Source organism: Daucus carota, chromosome 1, assembly GCF_001625215.2.
Source record: "Daucus carota subsp. sativus chromosome 1, DH1 v3.0, whole genome shotgun sequence".
In the NCBI taxonomy this organism is placed as follows: Eukaryota; Viridiplantae; Streptophyta; class Magnoliopsida; order Apiales; family Apiaceae; genus Daucus; species Daucus carota.
In genome coordinates, this window is record NC_030381.2 from 14999241 (window position 1) to 15021081 (window position 21841).

At 40.0% G+C, this 21841-nt stretch overlaps 1 protein-coding gene and 1 non-coding gene across 2 annotated transcripts; one reads left to right on the top strand and one right to left on the bottom strand.

Annotated features, from left to right (window-relative positions):
• Positions 1-9449: 9449 nt before the first annotated feature.
• LOC108204038 (uncharacterized) lies at positions 9450-15019 on the bottom strand. Its single transcript, XM_064092194.1, has 3 exons — positions 13700-15019; positions 10264-10596; positions 9450-9473 (listed from the first exon to the last, which is right to left on the bottom strand). Exons 1-3 carry the CDS (start codon positions 15017-15019, stop codon positions 9450-9452), a joined length of 1677 nt encoding a protein of 558 aa, XP_063948264.1.
• On the top strand, positions 11423-11529 carry LOC135149962 (small nucleolar RNA R71). Its single transcript, XR_010288321.1, has one exon. It is a non-coding gene; the product is annotated as a small nucleolar RNA R71 (small nucleolar RNA).
• Positions 15020-21841: the final 6822 nt, after the last annotated feature.

Genomic DNA, 21841 nt, shown 5'->3' on the forward strand with positions numbered 1-21841 from the left:
CACTTTGCATAGCATTTGCACAGTAGCAATTGGGATATGAGAAGAGTGGACCCGTCTGTTTCTTTCAAGCCACAATTCGTAAATTGTAATAGAAATAAAGAGCCAACCCATTTGCCTTTCCACCTGGTTAAGTCTGCCAAGAGTAAAAATTCCCTGTTGCCAATCAGTCCAATTGTGAGAGATCGAGACAGGGCATCCTCTAAGAATAAGATAAGTATAAGGGCAGTCGGTAAATAAGTGCGCACAAGTCTCAATATTACAACGGCATAATACACACTTTTCATCAACATTCCATCCAAAGGATTTCATACGATCCTTTGTGAGGAGGCGTTCCTGCAAAGCTAGCCACATGAAGAAGCTGCATTTAGAAATGGACAGCGAATGCCAGACGGCCTTGACCCACGGTTTAGGATTGCCAACAGTACGAATAGAGTTCCAAACTATGGATGCACTAGCATTTTTGATACCCTGCCAACAGACCACATCCAACGGACCAATACGAGTATTCTGCAGAATATTTCGAAGCTCCATAATAGAGAAGTGATTCGAAGGGAATTGGAACCAGGAACCATTCACAATAAAATCTTTAACACGGGCATGAGGTCTAGAGCAAGCCAGCGAGACAATAGACTCGCCCAAGCGAGCAGCAAGGGATCTTCTGTGAAACCAAGGATCATGCCACATAAGAAAGTTGGATTGAGAGCCAACAGAAAAATCCAAATAGTTCAAAGCAGCCGGCCTGTGGTTGAGAATCTGGCGGATAGCCCAAGAGGTACCAGAGTTTGGTTTCACAGTCCACAATGATCTTCCTCGTAAAAAACATGTATGAAACCATCGAATCCAAAGCGAAACGGATGAAGGATTAGATACACGCCATACCTGGAACAGAATAGCAGCCCTGTTACGATCCATTAAGTCACTTAGGCCAAGTCCACCTTCCTGTTTAGGAAAACAACAAGCATGCCAAGATACTTTATGATGACAATTCCCATCTTTTTTGCCTCCCCAGAGGAATTTAGCAAAAATGCTCTGGATCTTGGAAATAACACATTTTGGCAAGAACAAATAAGAAACCCAGAAGTGCTGGATGCCGAACAGAACGGTTTTCAAAAGCTGCAATCTACCAGAAAAACGAAGAAAACCATTGGTCCAACAATCAATTTTTTGACAAATACGCTGCAAAAGAAGGTTGCAATCTTGAAGCTTAACTCGAGAAGTAACAATAGGAAGACCCAAGTACCGCAAAGGAAAAGAACCCTGCTGAAATCCAGTTAACTCAAGGGTGTTAGAGATGACCTGTTGGTCCACATTGCAGAAGAAAACAACACTTTTCGCCGGATTGGGGTAGAGACCAGAACATTGTGAGAACTGCCCAATACATTGAATTAACGCAGCAATAGAAGCATCATTACCATGACAGAAAAGCAATAAGTCATCAGCGAACATTAAGTGATGAAGATTCAACGCCTTAGAACGCCAATGATGCACGAAGACAGGGTTATCATCCAAGCCCTTCTTTAAATACGCTGTTAAAATCTCCATACAAATGACAAAAAGGTACGGCGAAAGAGGATCGCCTTGCCTCAAGCCCACTTTATTCTTAAAGAATCCCTCTATAGAACCATTAATCTTAAGAGAGGACATACCGGTGGTGATACAAACTCGAATCCAACTGATAAAACGAGGAGGGAAACCCATGCGCTCCAAAGCTTGAAAGAGAAAAGTCCAACTGATGTTGTCAAACGCTTTTTTAATATCCAGTTTAAAAGCACACCGGGGGGGGCCCGAATTTAAGTGGTAACCTCTACAAAGTGCCTGAGTTAACAGGACATTATCACCAATACTACGCCCCGGGATAAAAGCACATTGGTTTTCAGAGATGATGGCAGGGAGTACCATTTTGAGTCTAGACGAGAGCATTTTAGAGATACACTTGTAGAGGGTATTGCAGCATGAAATGGGCCTAAAGTCGGTAATTTTAGACGCACCAGGAGACTTAGGAATCAGGGAGATGGCCGTAGAATTAACGAAGCGAGGCATATGCAAAGAATTGAAGAAGTACAGAACTGCAGTGGTTACATCTTGGCCTACAACTGACCAAGCAGCCAAGTAGAATTCCGGAGAGAAGCCATCCGGCCCTGGACTTTTACCTTTGCCCATCGATTTAAGAGTGTCTGTTCGGTGAAATCTACACTACACGCAAGCGCACGTGATCACAAGTAATATATTAAGTTCGATCCCACAGAGACTGGTGAATTAAGAATACGCACCTATGCAACAATGTATGATCAATTTTCACTGCCAAGACAATTAACAAGGATGGTTTCTTTGTTACTAATAACTAAAATTACTAATCAAATTCAGAATAGGAAAACACATGGGATTCTAACTTCATTATCGAATTCATCTAGGATTGAAATTACTGATTAACATGTGACTGTTGATCCTAATCAGACAACACGAAAGTAATACATGCCAACTCTCGTTGCACACATATCATACCAATCAAAATCCGCAATTAAGACAGAAATCTCATGGACACCAACAAAGCTCAGACCCTATATCTCTATAGCGGTAGTGTAAGCAGAGAGGTTTAATAGCAAGTCATCTATCGTGATTACACAGGGTGATAAAAATAGTTCAAGTCTACCACAAATTATGTTTCATTCACATAATCCTATGTTTACATGGCATAGTTCTAAATTCAATCATCCACTCTCGCTTCAGAAAGAATTAACAAACAACTTAGAAGTTAGCTACGCTCCTAAGAAGAATAAGCACGGCTCATGCAAAGAAATCAACGTACGTCACAAAATCAAGTAATAAATATTCGTTACTAGACTACATCGATAAATCCATTAGAATCCCATGAAGGCGGTTAGTTCATAATCGAACTAATCAACATCATGGGTTCTAGTGAAAACATTATAAAGAAAAGACAAGAATTGAATGGAATAAAAATGCTTGAATTAATAATAATAAGGATCACACGTTACAGATTTGATGTTCACGATCTTGCTCGAAACTGTCACTTCCTCGCAAAGAACGATCCAATACAACTGATAATGTGCTTCGATAAAAATTAACTATGATATTGTTCCGATATTCTAACTACTTCTACGAGGCTAGGGTTTTACACACGAGAAATAAAAATTGCATTGACTAAGTCAACCGGGCCTCGACCGCTGCGAAAATCCACTAACAAGCTGTAAAAATCGGCCCGGGGAGTTCTGCTGGGCGCCACCGCGCTAGACTAGCGCGGGCGCGCTAGTTGACCCGAGGATAGCGCGGGCGCGCTATAGGTTAGCGCGGGCGCGCTACTGACTGTGATGGCAGCCCTGTTTCTTCGTGTTCAGCTCGTTCTCGCGTGCATGTCCTTCCTCGCTTCTAGTACCACTTCCGTAGGTGATCACGGTTGCATTTAGCATATGCAACAAGCCCTTTAAACCCCTAGATAGCTCTAGTGGACGAGTGTGCTCTCGTGAGGGTTTGTAGAAGATGTACCCACAAAATCCCAAGTCTTGATGAATCCACAATTCTCTATTCTTGCAAATAATGCACCAAAACCAACCTAAAATGATAGAAAATCACTTCATCACCTCAACTCGTGACCTGCACAGAAAAACACTAAAAACACATCAAAAGACACTAAACACTTAAGTACAACCAACCAATTTAAGTGGAAATGAAGGCCTATAAGTGTGTATAAATACCACTTATCACACCCCCAAACTTAAACTGATGCTTGTCCTCAAGCGTCAACGACACTATACAATAATACAATGCAATGCATGAATGCAACTACGTGATGAATGAGTGAACTATGAAGTAATTGCCTTGCCAATCATAATACCTCAGATTGTGCTAATGTTCTCGAATTTCATCTCTCTCGCTACTAAGTCAATTACTCTTCTATTTACAAGTGTGGAGTGCCCGTGTGTGCAAGCATGCTCTTTTATTGAGACAAGACAAAAACTACTACTCCCACAGAATCCCAATCAAGAATCGTAAAAGTTTAAAACTAACACCCCGTCACTCAAGTCCAACTAAAGCCAAGGTCCCAAAGAATGTCCACACCCTTCTATTTTATTCACTATATTTTTTTTTCTTTTTCTATTGGTGATTAATTGCTCGGTCTAAGGTCAGAGCGCTTCGCAGTGTAAATGCGTTACGAACACCACAAGGCTTCACACACCAATTATTCACTTTATTCTAGTGGTTTATTTAACCGTGCAATGGTTGAGATCCCTAAAGATTTATGCACTAGTACCCATGTAGCGAGCGTTGGGTCAACAATCCCAAACCACGAAGGGCTTTAGGTTGTTAGGCACAAAGTCCCCTCAGACTTAATTACTCGAGTACTAATGAGCTCAACCTAGTTAATTCTACCACTTATTTATTTTTTTAGTGAATTTATTACTACTATATTTTTTTATTTTTTTTTTTTATTTTTTTTTTTTCTAGAAAGGCATATCTACTCCTCAGTTCCCCCAAACTTAAGATTTACAGACCTAAGCTGAAGGGTGTTCAATTCAATCCTAGAATTCATGGAATTTCGTCTAAATCCTATCTCAAGAACATATGTGAATTACAATTTCCAACACAAGCAATTTCCAAGTACTAACCTAGCATTGCAATCGAAACTACTAATCAAGAACTCCGCACATAACTCATCATAGGCAATTAACTTGGCTTAACTTCATAATTCATGCAAATGCTCGTGATACTAACTATTACAACTACCACTAAACATGTAAACATAAAGAAAATATGGGAAAAATAGAAAGAAAACGTGAGAAATAATCAAAGTAAAATAAAAAAAACGTGAACTACATGAACTAACTAACACATGCAAATAAAAAAAAACTATCTAATAATATGCTCTTCCTTAGATTACCACCCCCAAACTTAAAATTTTCAATGCCCCCATTGAAAGTGATAAAAAGGCTAGAGCACCCACATACCTACTCGGAGTCCGAGTCCTCCCCCTCCTCTGCTGGAGGTGAATCAGGTGGAGGATACTGCATCCCTGCTCCGAATACCGGCCACTGAACTGTGACCCCCTGTGCCTGAAAAGCACTACCTAGAGCCTGTGTCAAATCAAAAGCAAACCTCTGGTGGATGTCATGCATGGTATCCATCCGTCTCGCTAGGCGGCGATAATGAGCATCTCCCATCGGTTCGGAGCTCCTCTCCGTCTGTGAAGTACCAGCTCCAGAAGCTCTAGGCTGCTCCCTCCTCACAAACTCTGGATGTCCCCCTGGCATCTCATCATATAAGTACCCGAGGCCTCGAGGGTGGGGAACTCCTCCATCCCACTCTGTCATCCGACTGATCGCCGAATGATCAATAGGTGTCCCTGGCAACTGTAATTGCTCGTTGGATGGCCAACGAACACCGCTCGATCGACAGAGCTTCGTAACAATTGTGCCATATGGAATGGCACCAGTGGTTCCTCCCTTCAAGAACCTCAGAATCCCCTGATGAATAACATGTCCCAGATCAATATACTTGCCCGAGACAATCCCAAAGAGCAGAATAGCTCTCTCCACTGTCACCTCATGCCCATGTGAAGATGGCATGATGTTAGCACAGATGAAGGCGTTCCACGCCTTCGCATACCGGTTCAACGCAGCTGCAGGAAAAGAAACATGAGCCGGCAAAGGAGGTGCAGTCATCTTCCAATGCGTGTCCGGTACACACATGTCATACACCAACTTCTCAAAATCAATTGGATCGTCATCAAAACGGCGTTTGGCACGCCCAATCCTCTCAACCACCCAATCTTCTTCATTACGGCGCCTGGCACGCCCCCCAATAACTCGGCGGATCGCCTCCGCACTATAATCAACACGGATTCCCCGCACCACCGTGAATCCATCGCGATTCTCCTTGGCATTAGCATAGAACTCTCGAATAATAGCCAAGGGAACCGCCTCCGGAGCCTCGCAAAAAGATTCCCAACCCCGCTCTTGAACCATGTTCAAAAGCTCACCATCCTCCGCCGTGGGTAAGAATCCCCTCTCCTTGACTAACGACTTATTCATAAGCCGTTGAAACTCGGTTCGCGCACCATCCGAGGTGAACTCAACCTCACCCATCGAGGAAGAATCGCTAGATGCGGGGGCTTGGGTGCTTGTTCCTTGTGATCTTCGGGCTCTTTTGGGTGCCATTGGTAGAGATTTAGAGTTGCAAGAGATTTGTGTGTAGTGGGTTTGAGAGATTGGATGAAGGTTGTGTGTATGGATGTGTATATGTAATTAGGGTTTAGAGAATTATAATGGGATTTGGATATGGGTTTTGTGTTTATATAAGGATTGTAGAGTTGAGTTAGGGTTTTATGGGATGTATTTCGGGCTAGGCATGCAAAATTAGGATTGTGGGCTTTTTAAAACGAAAAAAAATAATTTTTGGGAGAAAATTCGCCAGTCCCGGCAGTCAGTAGCGCGGCCGCGCTAAGTATAGCGCGGGCGCGCTGTGCAACTTAGCGCGGGCGCGCTGACACTAGCGCGGGCGCGCTAGTGTCTGACACCGGAGGCTGAATTTTTTCGATTTTTGTGTTTTTGAGGTTTACAATGGTACAATGTGGTTCCAATGCGTGGGTTGCCTCCCACGAAGCGCTTGTTTAACGTCGTTAGCTCGACGTGAAGTCCAGAATTAATCCGATTCCGATTGAAGAATCGTGGTTTGTACCTCACGATTCACATTTCCGCCAAAGTAAGGCTTCAACCTTTGACCATTAACCTTAAATGATTCCTCCGGTGATCTTGCATAGATTTCTACTGCACCGTGGGAAAATACCGTCTTGACTGTAAATGGCCCTGACCAGCGTGACTTGAGTTTCCCTGGAAACAGCTTCAACCGAGAGTTATACAATAGCACCAATTGACCAACCACAAACGATTTTTGTATCAGCCGCTGATCATGCAATCTTTTCACCTTTTCTTTGTAGAGTTTGTTATTTTCATAAGCACGGAGGCGAAACTCCTCTAGCTCATTTAGTTGCATCATTCGTTTCTCTCCAGCTAATTGTAAGTCGAAGTTCAACTTCTTTAGTGCCCAATAAGCTTTATGTTCCAACTCAACTGGTAGGTGACAAGCCTTGCCAAACACTAACTGAAATGGAGAAGTACCCAACGGTGTTTTATAAGCTGTTCGATAAGCCCAAGCAGCCTCATCTAATCGTAAGGACCAGTCCTTCCTAGAAGGGTTAACCACCTTCTCTAATATGCGTTTGATCTCTCTGTTAGACACTTCGGCTTGACCATTTGTTTGAGGATGATAAGCAGTAGCAACCCGGTGATTGATATTATACCTCGTCATCAAGGTTGTGAATTTCCGATTGCAGAAATGAGAGCCTTCATCACTGATAATGACTCTAGGGACTCCGAAACGGGTAAAGATTTGTTTTTGTAGAAATTGCAAAACCACCTTAGCATCATTTGTAGGTAAGGCTTTCACCTCCACCCATTTAGACACGTAATCAACTGCCAATAGAATATACTGGTTGTTGCAAGACGAAACGAACGGTCCCATAAAGTCAATACCCCAAACATCAAATATTTCAACTTCCAAAAGCATTTTAAGAGGCATTTCATTCCTCCTAGAAATATTACCTGTACGTTGACATCGATCGCAACCCAACACAAATTGATGAGCATCTTTAAACAGAGTTGGCCAGTAAAAACCTGCTTGAAGTACCCTCTTTGCTGTCTTCTCTCCGCTATAATGGCCCCCATAACCAGTGGAATGGCACTCGCGCAAAACTCCCTCAACTTCATTATTAGGAATACACCGTCTGAGAATCTGATCGACTCCTTGTTTAAACAGAAAGGCTTCATCCCAAATATACCATTTCACATCGTGAAGGAATTTCTTGCGTTGAGCATAAGAGAATTCTGGAGGAATGACCTTACTCACTAGATAATTCACAATGTCAGCAAACCATGGCTCTTCTGCTTCAACTCCAAACAACTGTTCGTCTGGGAAGAATTCATTGATTAGAGTGTTGTCGGTAGTTTGTTTGCTGTGATCTTCTAGTCTGGATAAATGATCCGCTACCTGATTTTCTGTGCCCTTTCGATCTTTAATTTCCACATCAAATTCTTGGAGCAATAAAACCCAGCGAATTAGTCTTGGTTTAGAATCTTTCTTTGTGATGAGATATCGAATGGCTGCATGATCAGTATATACCACTACCTTTGTTCCAAGAAGGTAAGACCTGAACTTCTCAAAGCTAAAGACAATAGCTAGAAGTTCTTTTTCAGTAGTAGTGTAGTTCAATTGTGCATCATTTAATGTTTTGCTGGCATAGTAGATAACATGAAACACATTGCTTGTTCGCTGGCCCAGTACAGCTCCTACAGCATAATCACTGGCATCACACATTAATTCGAATGGTTTACTCCAATCAGGTGCAGTGATGATAGGTGCTGATGTCAACTTCTTTTTCAAGATTTCAAATGCTTCCAAGCACTCCTCATCAAATTTGAATGGAATGTCTTTCTCTAACAGATTGCAAAGAGGTTTAGAAATTTTCGAGAAATCCTTGATGAACCTCCGATAGAAACCTGCATGACCAAGGAAGCTTCGGACGCCCTTGACTGAAAGTGGTGGAGGAAGATTTTTAATTGTTTCCACCTTAGCTTTATCGACTTCTAGTCCCTTGGCAGATACCTTATGCCCCAATATGATTCCTTCTTGCACCATGAAATGACATTTTTCCCAATTGAGAATCAGATTAGTTTCCACACAGCGCTTAAGAACCATTCTAAGATTCGTGAGGCATTCGTCATAAGATGTTCCAAATACAGAAAAATCATCCATGAATACCTCCACATTGATGCCGATCATCTCTGAGAATATTGCCATCATGCACCTTTGAAAAGTGGCTGGTGCACCACATAAACCAAAAGGTACTCTTCGGAATGCGAAAGTACCATAAGGGCATGTAAAGGTTGTCTTTTCTTGATCTTCCGGGGAAATAGCAATTTGATTATAGCCAGAATACCCATCTAACAGACAATAGAACTCATGGCCAGCCAACCTGTCAAGCATCTGATCAATAAAAGGCAGAGGGAAGTGATCTTTTCTTGTAGCTTTATTCAGCTTCCTGTAGTCCATGCAAATCCTCCAACCCGTGACAGTTCTAGTTGAGATGAGTTCCCCTTTTTCGTTGGTTACTACTGTCATTCCTCCTTTCTTAGGCACGCATTGTACTGGACTCACCCATGAGCTATCTGAAATTGGATATATGATACCTGCATCAAGCCATTTAAGAATCTCTTTCTTTACAACCTCCTTCATGATAGGATTTAGCCTTCTTTGTTGTTCCACTGAAGGTTTGCTTCCCTCTTCAATGAGAATTTTGTGTTGACAAAAGGAGGGACTGATGCCCTTGATATCAGCTATGGTCCAACCAATCGCTGTTTTGAATTCCCTTAGCACCCTCAAAAGTTTTTCCTCTTCCTCACCTGACAAGTTAGATGCAATAATAACAGGAAGAGTAGAACCTTCACCAAGAAAAGCATACCTTAAGTGATCCGGTAGTGGTTTAAGTTCAAGTTTAGGTGCTTCGATTACTGATGGTTGTAGTGGTTTGTGATCTTCTTTTTGTTCCTCCAAGCCAAGAGATTCGACAGGTGGTTCAAAATTCCTTCTCCAAGGTGATGAGTTAAGGTGATGGATTTCTTCCAATTCTTCTTCACTGCCCCATTCCTCATCATTTGTAAGGATCGCTTCCAACGCATCATCCTGTAAAACCCGCTTGCTATTAGCTTCTGCTGTAGTATCCAGTACATCCATACTAAAACAAGATTCCTCATCGGTTGGTAATTTCATTGCATTGAATACGTTGAACGTGACCGTCTGATCTTGTATTCTCATTGTAAGTTCCCCTTTTTGGACATCGATCAATGTTTGCCCGGTGGCTAAGAAGGGTCTACCCAAGATGATAGGAATCCTTTTGTCTTCTTCAAAATCAAGAATCACGAAGTCTGCTGGAAATATTAATTGATCAACCTTGACTAGCACATCTTCAATTATACCCCTCGGATGTGTGATCGAACGATCAGCCAACTGTAAAGACATATTTGTTGGCTTGAGCTCTGGCAGGCCGAGTTGTGTGAAGATAGATAGAGGCATCAGATTGATGCTAGCCCCCAAGTCGCACAGACACTTATCAAAAGAGAACTTCCCGATAGTGCAAGGAATAGTAAAGCTTCCCGGATCCTTAAGCTTAGGTGGTAATTTCTGTTGAAGTACAGCACTACATTCCTCCGTTAAAGCCACGGTCTCTAACTCTTCGAGCTTTAGCTTTTTTGAAAGAATACCCTTCATGAACTTGGCATAACTAGGCATTTGTTCGAGTGCTTCAGCAAATGGAATGTTGATGTGAAGCTTTTTGAATACTTCTAGGAATTTACCAAATTGCTTATCCAGCTGCTGTTTTTTTAACCTCCTAGGAAATGGAGGTGGTGGATATACTGGTTTTGACATCGGAGCAGCTGCAGGAATAGCCTTATCCTTTTCAACAGTAGGGTTGGTGCCAATTGTATTTGAAGGAACTTCTGCTGGAATTTCTTGCGGTTCATCACCCTGATCTTGTACTAATGTTGAGGTAGGCCCTGTTGTAGTTTTTCCAGATCTCAGCGTAATGGATTGGACTTGCTCTTTAGGGTCCCTCTTACCTGGTACTTCTGTATCACTAGGGAGATTCCCCTGTGGTCTGCTTAGTAAAGCGTTAGCTAACTGACCGACTTGTGTCTCCAAGGCTTTTAAAGTTACTGCTTGACTCTTGTACATGAGCCTTAGCTCTTCCATGTCAGACCTTTCGTTAGCTGATTGCCCATGATTCTGAAATCCCGGGGGGGTGTGATATGGCTGTTTAGGTGCATACTGTTGTGAATTTCCAGCCTGACTGTATTGTTTAGGTCCCTGTTGAAATCCTTGTTGAGGTTGGTTATACCCCTGGTTATTACTCCAGCTGAAATTAGGATGATTTCGGTTGTTAGGGTGATAAGTAGCTGGAGCAGGCTGTTGACCTCTCTGAAAGTTGCTCACAAATTGTGCTGATTCACTAGAAATGGCACACTGATCAGTAGCATGAGTACCAGCACATAATTCGCAAATAATGATTGGCTGTTGAATTCCTTGGTGAGCCAGAGAGTCGACTTTCATCGTGAGAGCTTTAAGTTGAGCTGCTATAGCTGTAGACGTGTCAAGATCAAGAATTCCGGCTACTTTCCCTTGAGTAAGTCTTTGAGTAGGGTTCTGATATTCATTAGCCGCCATCATTTCAATAAGATCATAAGCTTCTTCATAACTCTTAGCCCATAGCGCACCTCCAGAAGCAGCATCAAGCATAGGTCTGGATTGAGGTCCAAGACCATTGTAGAAACTGTTTATTTGCATCCAATCCGGCATACCATGGTGGGGACACTTTCTTAGCATCTCTTTATACCTCTCCCAGGCTTCACAGAATGTTTCTCCTGATTGTTGAGAGAATTGAGATAGAGCATTTCGTAGCGCAGCAGTCTTTGCCATGGGGAAGAATTTAGTGAGAAATTTCTGAGCTAGATCTTCCCATGTAGTAATCGAACCAGATGGTAAAGAATGTAACCATCCCTTGGCCTTATCTTTCAGTGAAAATGGGAAAAGTCTTAGCTTCACAGCCTCATCAGAGACGTCATTGAATTTGAAAGTGTCACAGATCTCTATAAAATTCCGTATATGCATATTGGGGTCTTCAGTAGGAGAACCCCCATACTGTACCGAGTTCTGAACCATTTGAATAGTTCCTGGTTTGATTTCAAAGGCTTTGGCTGCGATTGCAGGCCTGACAATGCTTGATTGGATATCATCGATCTTTGGCATAGAGAAATCCTTCAATGCCTTACTGTCTGGTTGTGCTTCAGGTTCTGTCATTGTTTCAGAATCAGAAGAAGAAGTAGAAGATGAATCAATTGCTTTCTTACGGGTCTGAGAACGTGTTTGCATAAACGCGACCCAAGTACCTGAAATAAAGAAAAGAAGAAAAGTGAGAAGAGAATAGAATCCTAGTCAGTGAATTTTAATGCACACTGATGACAAGTACAAAAACTATTAATTAACACCGAGTCCCCGGCAGCGGCGCCAAAAACTTGTTCGGTGAAATCTACACTACACGCAAGCGCACGTGATCACAAGTAATATATTAAGTTCGATCCCACAGAGACTGGTGAATTAAGAATACGCACCTATGCAACAATGTATGATCAATTTTCACTGCCAAGACAATTAACAAGGATGGTTTCTTTGTTACTAATAACTAAAATTACTAATCAAATTCAGAATAGGAAAACACATGGGATTCTAACTTCATTATCGAATTCATCTAGGATTGAAATTACTGATTAACATGTGACTGTTGATCCTAATCAGACAACACGAAAGTAATACATGCCAACTCTCGTTGCACACATATCATACCAATCAAAATCCGCAATTAAGACAGAAATCTCATGGACACCAACAAAGCTCAGACCCTATATCTCTATAGCGGTAGTGTAAGCAGAGAGGTTTAATAGCAAGTCATCTATCGTGATTACACAGGGTGATAAAAATAGTTCAAGTCTACCACAAATTATGTTTCATTCACATAATCCTATGTTTACATGGCATAGTTCTAAATTCAATCATCCACTCTCGCTTCAGAAAGAATTAACAAACAACTTAGAAGTTAGCTACGCTCCTAAGAAGAATAAGCACGGCTCATGCAAAGAAATCAACGTACGTCACAAAATCAAGTAATAAATATTCGTTACTAGACTACATCGATAAATCCATTAGAATCCCATGAAGGCGGTTAGTTCATAATCGAACTAATCAACATCATGGGTTCTAGTGAAAACATTATAAAGAAAAGACAAGAATTGAATGGAATAAAAATGCTTGAATTAATAATAATAAGGATCACACGTTACAGATTTGATGTTCACGATCTTGCTCGAAACTGTCACTTCCTCGCAAAGAACGATCCAATACAACTGATAATGTGCTTCGATAAAAATTAACTATGATATTGTTCCGATATTCTAACTACTTCTACGAGGCTAGGGTTTTACACACGAGAAATAAAAATTGCATTGACTAAGTCAACCGGGCCTCGACCGCTGCGAAAATCCACTAACAAGCTGTAAAAATCGGCCCAGGGAGTTCTGCTGGGCGCCACCGCGCTAGACTAGCGCGGGCGCGCTAGTTGACCCGAGGATAGCGCGGGCGCGCTATAGGTTAGCGCGGGCGCGCTACTGACTGTGATGGCAGCCCTGTTTCTTCGTGTTCAGCTCGTTCTCGCGTGCATGTCCTTCCTCGCTTCTAGTACCACTTCCGTAGGTGATCACGGTTGCATTTAGCATATGCAACAAGCCCTTTAAACCCCTAGATAGCTCTAGTGGACGAGTGTGCTCTCGTGAGGGTTTGTAGAAGATGTACCCACAAAATCCCAAGTCTTGATGAATCCACAATTCTCTATTCTTGCAAATAATGCACCAAAACCAACCTAAAATGATAGAAAATCACTTCATCACCTCAACTCGTGACCTGCACAGAAAAACACTAAAAACACATCAAAAGACACTAAACACTTAAGTACAACCAACCAATTTAAGTGGAAATGAAGGCCTATAAGTGTGTATAAATACCACTTATCAGTGTCAAACACCTCTTTCTCAGAAAAGTTTATCATAAGAAGACGACGATGGCAATCCTCAAGACAGGGGATAGAAATATCAGCAGCAATGGGACCAGTAGTCACATGTTTCCCTAACAAATTCTCAAAATAATTAACAGCCACCCCGGAAATAGCTTTATGAGTATAGAAAACGTTCCCCGACTCATCTTCTAAAGAAACAATCTTGTTCGTGTTCCAACGACCACGACAAGCATTATAGAAATATTTATTGTTACCATCTCCCAGGTTAAGCCACCTGACACGAGCTTTTTGTTTGAGAAAAGTTTCCTCCTTAAGCAGAGCGTCTTTGAGAGAGGAACATAAACGAGCTTCTTCAAGAATGTAATTGTCATTAGGCTGTGAAGGCATGGAATCTTGCAAAAGATGTAAATTAGCTTTAGCTTTACAAACTGCAATGTGGAGGTCTCCTCTACTACGGTTCAGGGCAATAAGAGCAGATTTAACTCGCTTTAGTTTAGTCGATAACACATACCAGGGGTCACCAAAAACAGAGGAGTTCCATGCTTCAGTGACCACATGGAGAAAAGAACTATCCTCAATGATATGTTTGAACACCTGGAAAGGACGAGAGATTTTCTCAGGAACAGTACCCGTGGTTGCCACAACTGGGCAGTGATCGGACAGACCCCGAGGCAAAAACCGAGCATAAGAATTACGGAAGCAATCCAACCATGACGGGTTGACAAGAGCGCGGTCGAGCTTCTTTAGAATTTTACCCTTATCCCACCATGTAAGGAATTGCCCAGAATAGTGTAAATCAACCATAGAAATAGCATTAAGACAGTCCCTGAAGTCAGTCATACCCGAAGTAACCACAGTCTTACCTCCACTAATTTCATTGACATTTAAACAAACATTGAAATCACCAAGGGCTATCCAGGGAGGGCATATACCATTAACCAGCACAGAGTCATGAAAACTGACTAAAGAAGCCCATAGATTTTTCCTTTCTACCGCAGAATTAAGAGCATACACAAAAGAGACCAAGAAATGCTCATTAGTAGACAAATTTGTTACCCCACAAGTGATATGCTGAGCGTCAGTAACCAGAGGCACAATAGACCACAAAGCTGGGTTCCACCCTACCCAGATGTGACCATTATGGTGGTGAGGGTAGTTAAAGTACCAACAAAAGTCGGGACGGATGGATTTAGAGACAAAAGTGGCCGAGGCCTGCTTAACATGCGTTTCGAGGAGCGCGATAAGACCAATGTTATTATCACGAATAAAATCCTGAGCAAAGGATATCTTTTTATTAACTCCACGAACGTTGTAAGCACAAAAATTCATTAATAACCAGGATTAATGATGGGGAAAATCCCCTTGCCCCTTCAAAGAGGGCTGCTTTTGACGCTTATTCTTGTTCTTAGAAAGGGATTTAGCAATAGAGGCATAAATAGGTAAACTAGAAGTTGTAGGACCTGATGTAGCAGAAATACCAGACGGCTTGAGGGGAATTGGAGCATCATCAGTAATAGTAGAAGCTTTAGGCTGAGATTTTTTTCGAGAACTAACTGTCCTCCATTCACCTTCCTTAGGCTGCATTTCTGTTGTAGTAGGATTAGGCTTTGGATTAGCAATCACCTCAGAGTCCTTAGGAACCGGAGTGTCCTTTGGCTTATCAGAAGTAACAGAGGTGTAGCACTCCTTCCGTACCCAGGTACGAACAGTGGACGGGCAAGCACCAACCGAATGGCCTAAAGTGTTGCACCCTTTACAATAAAGAGGCCGATTCGGGTAAGAGAAATGGACCAGTGATTGAATCTTTTCACCAGAGAAAGGATCGATTGAAATAACCGGAACAGATTCAGGAAGTTCCTCTCCCAGAACATGAGTCACGCACACTTTTGCAAACGGAAGGACCTCAAGTTTAGAAGTAAGAGTGTCAGCACATCGAGGAGCACCAACCACACTAGCAAGATGACTTAATCCCTCTTGCGTCCAATAGCAATCCGGGATATTCGAGATTTTCACCCATAACGGAATACTCTGAATTTTAGCCACAGGTTTCGATGAGCCCCAAGGTTTGAGAATAAGAGGACGTCTCTCAACGTACCAAGTACCACGTGATAAGACATCATTCATGCCCACCACAGAACTGAATTTGAACAAGAACGTATTGTTACTTTTTTGAGCAACACTGACCAGACCCTTATTGCTCCAAATTTTCCGCGCAAACTCTGAGACAGTGGCATAAGATGCAACTCCTTTAGAGAAGAAACCAACAATACAGTACTTAAACTTATCCATACCCTTTCGCAACACCTCATCAGGAGGGGAGACTATTGTTTCATCTTTGCTAAGAGGGACATAGTCAAATTTGACAACATTCTCACTTGGGGAATCCTTAGCAATATGCGCCCAAGAACGCTTGACTTGAGAGGAGTCAGTCTTACCGTCTTGATCAATAGGCTTTACAGGAATGGACAAATCGTCAAGAAGCTTGTCTGCAGATTTAGGAACACAATCAGACTTAGCAGGTCCTTTCATCTTGTCAACCCAAGGGTTTGGAGGACCCTTTTCATCAGAAGAACATTTCTTGAGGATGGGAAGCCCAAAATCGTCTCTGTTTGGCTGAGATCGACCAAACCCATCTTGAGCAAGAGCTTCTGAGATATGCGACTCAGAAAACCCCTTCGATTTTAGGAAAGAAAGAGCATCAGCAAGCTTTCGTCTAGTAGCATAGAGCTCCTCACGCTCCTGCTTCGTGGTGCGAAGTACAGCTTGGATGGTAGCAGATGTTACATTAGGGCTATGCTCAGGAACAGATCTGGGGGAAAGAACACCCTCACTGCTAAAACCATCCTCCACATCCTCTATTTCAACCCTTTCTACAGGGATGTCGCCAAGAACACTGGGCTGAACCCATGAACCACCAAGAAAACCCTCCTCAATGTGTTGACAGTCGACCTCCTTACCTGAACCAGAGAGGATTTCCTGGAGTACATCACTCCGAACAGCAAAAGGAACACCAGAGTAGGAGCCCCCATCTTCGAGCTTAGTGCCGTCATGATCAATAGGACAGCCTGCGGAATCACAATTAGAGCTCATACTAAATAAAAAAGAGTTTATATATATGTAATAAGAAATTTAGGTGAGGGATTGGAGAAGAAAACGGATATGAACAAAGCTAAGGGTTTGGATTTTGAGAAGATTAAGGTTAGAAGAAAGGCGGCTGAGAAAAAGGGTTAGGGTTGAAGGGTTCTATCCTAGAGAGAAGGGAGAGGAAATGTCTAGAGAGAGAAACATTTTCAATCTACCCTGAAACTACAAGTTGTTTTCAACTTCAAACGAGTCTGGAATGAAGCTACAAGTTGTTTCCAACTTCAATCTAGTAAATAATAAAGCTACAAGTTGATTTCAAACTCAAACGAGTCAAGAATGAAACTACAAGTTGATTCCAATTTCAAACAACCAAAAATGAAACTACAAGTTGTTTTCAACTTCAAACGATTCTGGAATGAATCTACAATTTGTTTCCAACTTTAATCTAGTCAATAATAAAGCTACAAGTTGATTTCAAGCTCAAACGAGTCAAGAATGAAACTACAAGTTGATTCCAATTTCAAACAACCAAAAATGAAACTACAAGTTGTTTTCAACTTCAAACGAGTCTGGAATGAAGCTACAAGTTGTTTCCAACTTCAATCTAGTCAATAATAAAGCTACAAGTTGATTTCAAGCTCAAACGAGTCAAGAATGAAACTACAAGTTGATTCCAATTTTAAACAACCAAAAATGAAACTACATGTTGTTTTCAATTTCAAACGTGTTTGGAATTAGACTACAACTTGTTTCCAACTTCAATCTAGTCAATAATGAAGCTAAAAGTTGTTTTCGGGCTCAAACGAGTCAAGAATGAAACTACAAGTTGATTCCAATTTCAAACAACCGAAAATGAAGCTACAAGTAATTTTCAGTTTCAAACGAGTCTGGAATGAAGCTACAAGTTGTTTCCAACTTCAATCTAGTCAATCATAAAGCTACAAGTTGTTTTCAAGCTCAATCGAGTCAAAAATGAAACTACAAGTTAATTCCAATTTAAAACAACCGAAAATGAAGCTACAAGTAATTTTCAGTTTCAAATGAGTCTGGAATGAAGCTACAAGTTGTTTCCAACTTCAATCTAGTCAATAATAAAGCTACAAGTTGTTTTCAAGCTCAAACGCGTCGAGAATGAAACTACAAGTTTATTCCAATTTCAAACAACCAAAAATGAAACTACAAGTTGTTTTCAACTTCAAACGAGTCTGGAATGAAGCTACAAGTTGTTTCCAACTTCAATCTAGTCAATAATAAAGCTACAAGTTGATTTCAAGCTCAAACGAGTCAAGAATGAAACTACAAGTTGATTCCAATTTCAAACAACTGGAAATGAAGCTACAAGTTGTTTTCAACTTCAAACGAGTCTGGAATGAAGCTACAAGTTGTTTCCAACTTCAATCTAGTCAATCATAAAGCTACAAGTTGTTTTCAAGCTCAATCGAGTCAAAAATGAAACTACAAGTTAATTCCAATTTAAAACAACCGAAAATGAAGCTACCAGTAATTTTCAGTTTCAAACGAGTCTGGAATGAAGCTACAAGTTGTTTCCAACTTCAATCTAGTCAATAATAAAGCTACAAGTTGTTTTCAAGCTCAAACGAGTCAAGAATGAAACTACAAGTTGATTCCAATTTCAAACAACCAAAAATGAAACTACAAGTTGTTTTCAACTTCAAACGAGTCTGGAATTAAGCTACAAGTTGTTTCCAACTTCAATCTAGTCAATAATAAAGCTACAAGTTGATTTCAAGCTCAAACGAGTCAAGAATGAAACTACAAGTTGATTCCAATTTCAAACAACCAAAAATGAAACTACAAGTTGTTTTCAACTTCAAACGAGTCTGGAATGAAGCTACAAGTTGTTTCCAACTTCAATCTAGTCAATCATAAAGCTACAAGTTGTTTTCAAGCTCAATCGAGTCAAAAATGAAACTACAAGTTAATTCCAATTTAAAACAACCGAAAATGAAGCTACAAGTAATTTTCAGTTTCAAACGACTCTGGAATGAAGCTACAAGTTGTTTCCAACTTCAATCGAGTCAATAATAAAGCTACAAGTTGTTTTCAAGCTCAAACGAGTCAAGAATGAAACTACAAGTTGATTCCAATTTCAAACAACCAAAAATGAAACTACAAGTTGTTTTCAACTTCAAACGAGTCTGGAATTAAGCTACAAGTTGTTTCCAACTTCAATCTAGTCAATAATAAAGCTACAAGTTGATTTCAAGCTCAAACGAGTCAAGAATGAAACTACAAGTTGATTCCAATATCAAACAACCAAAAATGAAACTACAAGTTGTTTTCAACTTCAAACGATTCTGGAATGAATCTACAATTTGTTTCCAACTTTAATCTAGTCAATAATAAAGCTACAAGTTGATTTCAAGCTCAAACGAGTCAAGAATGAAAGTACAAGTTGATTCCAATTTCAAACAACCAAAAATGAAACTACAAGTTGTTTTCAACTTCAAACGATTCTGGAATGAATCTACAATTTGTTTCCAACTTTAATCTAGTCAATAATAAAGCTACAAGTTGATTTCAAGCTCAAACGAGTCAAGAATGAAACTACAAGTTGATTCCAATTTCAAACAACCAAAAATGAAACTACAAGTTGTTTTCAACTTCAAACGAGTCTGGAATGAAGCTACAAGTTGTTTCCAACTTCAATCTAGTCAATAATAAAGCTACAAGTTGATTTCAAGCTCAAACGAGTCAAGAATGAAACTACAAGTTGATTCCAATTTTAAACAACCAAAAATGAAACTACATGTTGTTTTCAATTTCAAACGTGTTGGGAATTAGACTACAACTTGTTTCCAACTTCAATCTAGTCAATAATGAAGCTAAAAGTTGTTTTCGGGCTCAAACGAGTCAAGAATGAAACTACAAGTTGATTCCAATTTCAAACAACCGAAAATGAAGCTACAAGTAATTTTCAGTTTCAAACGAGTCTGGAATGAAGCTACAAGTTGTTTCCAACTTCAATCTAGTCAATCATAAAGCTACAAGTTGTTTTCAAGCTCAATCGAGTCAAAAATGAAACTACAAGTTAATTCCAATTTAAAACAACCGAAAATGAAGCTACAAGTAATTTTCAGTTTCAAATGAGTCTGGAATGAAGCTACAAGTTGTTTCCAACTTCAATCTAGTCAATAATAAAGCTACAAGTTGTTTTCAAGCTCAAACGCGTCGAGAATGAAACTACAAGTTTATTCCAATTTCAAACAACCAAAAATGAAACTACAAGTTGTTTTCAACTTCAAACGAGTCTGGAATGAAGCTACAAGTTGTTTCCAACTTCAATCTAGTCAATAATAAAGCTACAAGTTGATTTCAAGCTCAAACGAGTCAAGAATGAAACTACAAGTTGATTCCAATTTCAAACAACTGGAAATGAAGCTACAAGTTGTTTTCAACTTCAAACGAGTCTGGAATGAAGCTACAAGTTGTTTCCAACTTCAATCTAGTCAATCATAAAGCTACAAGTTGTTTTCAAGCTCAATCGAGTCAAAAATGAAACTACAAGTTAATTCCAATTTAAAACAACCGAAAATGAAGCTACCAGTAATTTTCAGTTTCAAACGAGTCTGGAATGAAGCTACAAGTTGTTTCCAACTTCAATCTAGTCAATAATAAAGCTACAAGTTGTTTTCAAGCTCAAACGAGTCAAGAATGAAACTACAAGTTGATTCCAATTTCAAACAACCAAAAATGAAACTACAAGTTGTTTTCAACTTCAAACGAGTCTGGAATTAAGCTACAAGTTGTTTCCAACTTCAATCTAGTCAATAATAAAGCTACAAGTTGATTTCAAGCTCAAACGAGTCAAGAATGAAACTACAAGTTGATTCCAATTTCAAACAACCAAAAATGAAACTACAAGTTGTTTTCAACTTCAAACGAGTCTGGAATGAAGCTACAAGTTGTTTCCAACTTCAATCTAGTCAATCATAAAGCTACAAGTTGTTTTCAAGCTCAATCGAGTCAAAAATGAAACTACAAGTTAATTCCAATTTAAAACAACCGAAAATGAAGCTACAAGTAATTTTCAGTTTCAAACGACTCTGGAATGAAGCTACAAGTTGTTTCCAACTTCAATCGAGTCAATAATAAAGCTACAAGTTGTTTTCAAGCTCAAACGAGTCAAGAATGAAACTACAAGTTGATTCCAATTTCAAACAACCAAAAATGAAACTACAAGTTGTTTTCAACTTCAAACGAGTCTGGAATTAAGCTACAAGTTGTTTCCAACTTCAATCTAGTCAATAATAAAGCTACAAGTTGATTTCAAGCTCAAACGAGTCAAGAATGAAACTACAAGTTGATTCCAATATCAAACAACCAAAAATGAAACTACAAGTTGTTTTCAACTTCAAACGATTCTGGAATGAATCTACAATTTGTTTCCAACTTTAATCTAGTCAATAATAAAGCTACAAGTTGATTTCAAGCTCAAACGAGTCAAGAATGAAAGTACAAGTTGATTCCAATTTCAAACAACCAAAAATGAAACTACAAGTTGTTTTCAACTTCAAACGAGTCTGGAATGAAGCTACAAGTTGTTTCCAACTTCAATCTAGTCAATAATAAAGCTACAAGTTGATTTCAAGCTCAAACGAGTCAAGAATGAAACTACAAGTTGATTCCAATTTTAAACAACCAAAAATGAAACTACATGTTGTTTTCAATTTCAAACGTGTTTGGAATTAGACTACAACTTGTTTCCAACATCAATCTAGTCAATAATGAAGCTAAAAGTTGTTTTCAGGCTCAAACGAGTCAAGAATGAAACTACAAAATGAAGCTACAAGTAATTTTCAGTTTCAAACGAGTCTGGAATGAAGCTACAAGTTGTTTCCAACTTCAATCTAGTCAATCATAAAGCTACAAGTTGTTTTCAAGCTCAATCGAGTCAAAAATGAAACTACAAGTTAATTCCAATTTAAAACAACCGAAAATGAAGCTACAAGTAATTTTCAGTTTCAAACGAGTCTGGAATGAAGCTACAAGTTGTTTCCAACTTCAATCTAGTCAATAATAAAGCTACAAGTTGTTTTCAAGCTC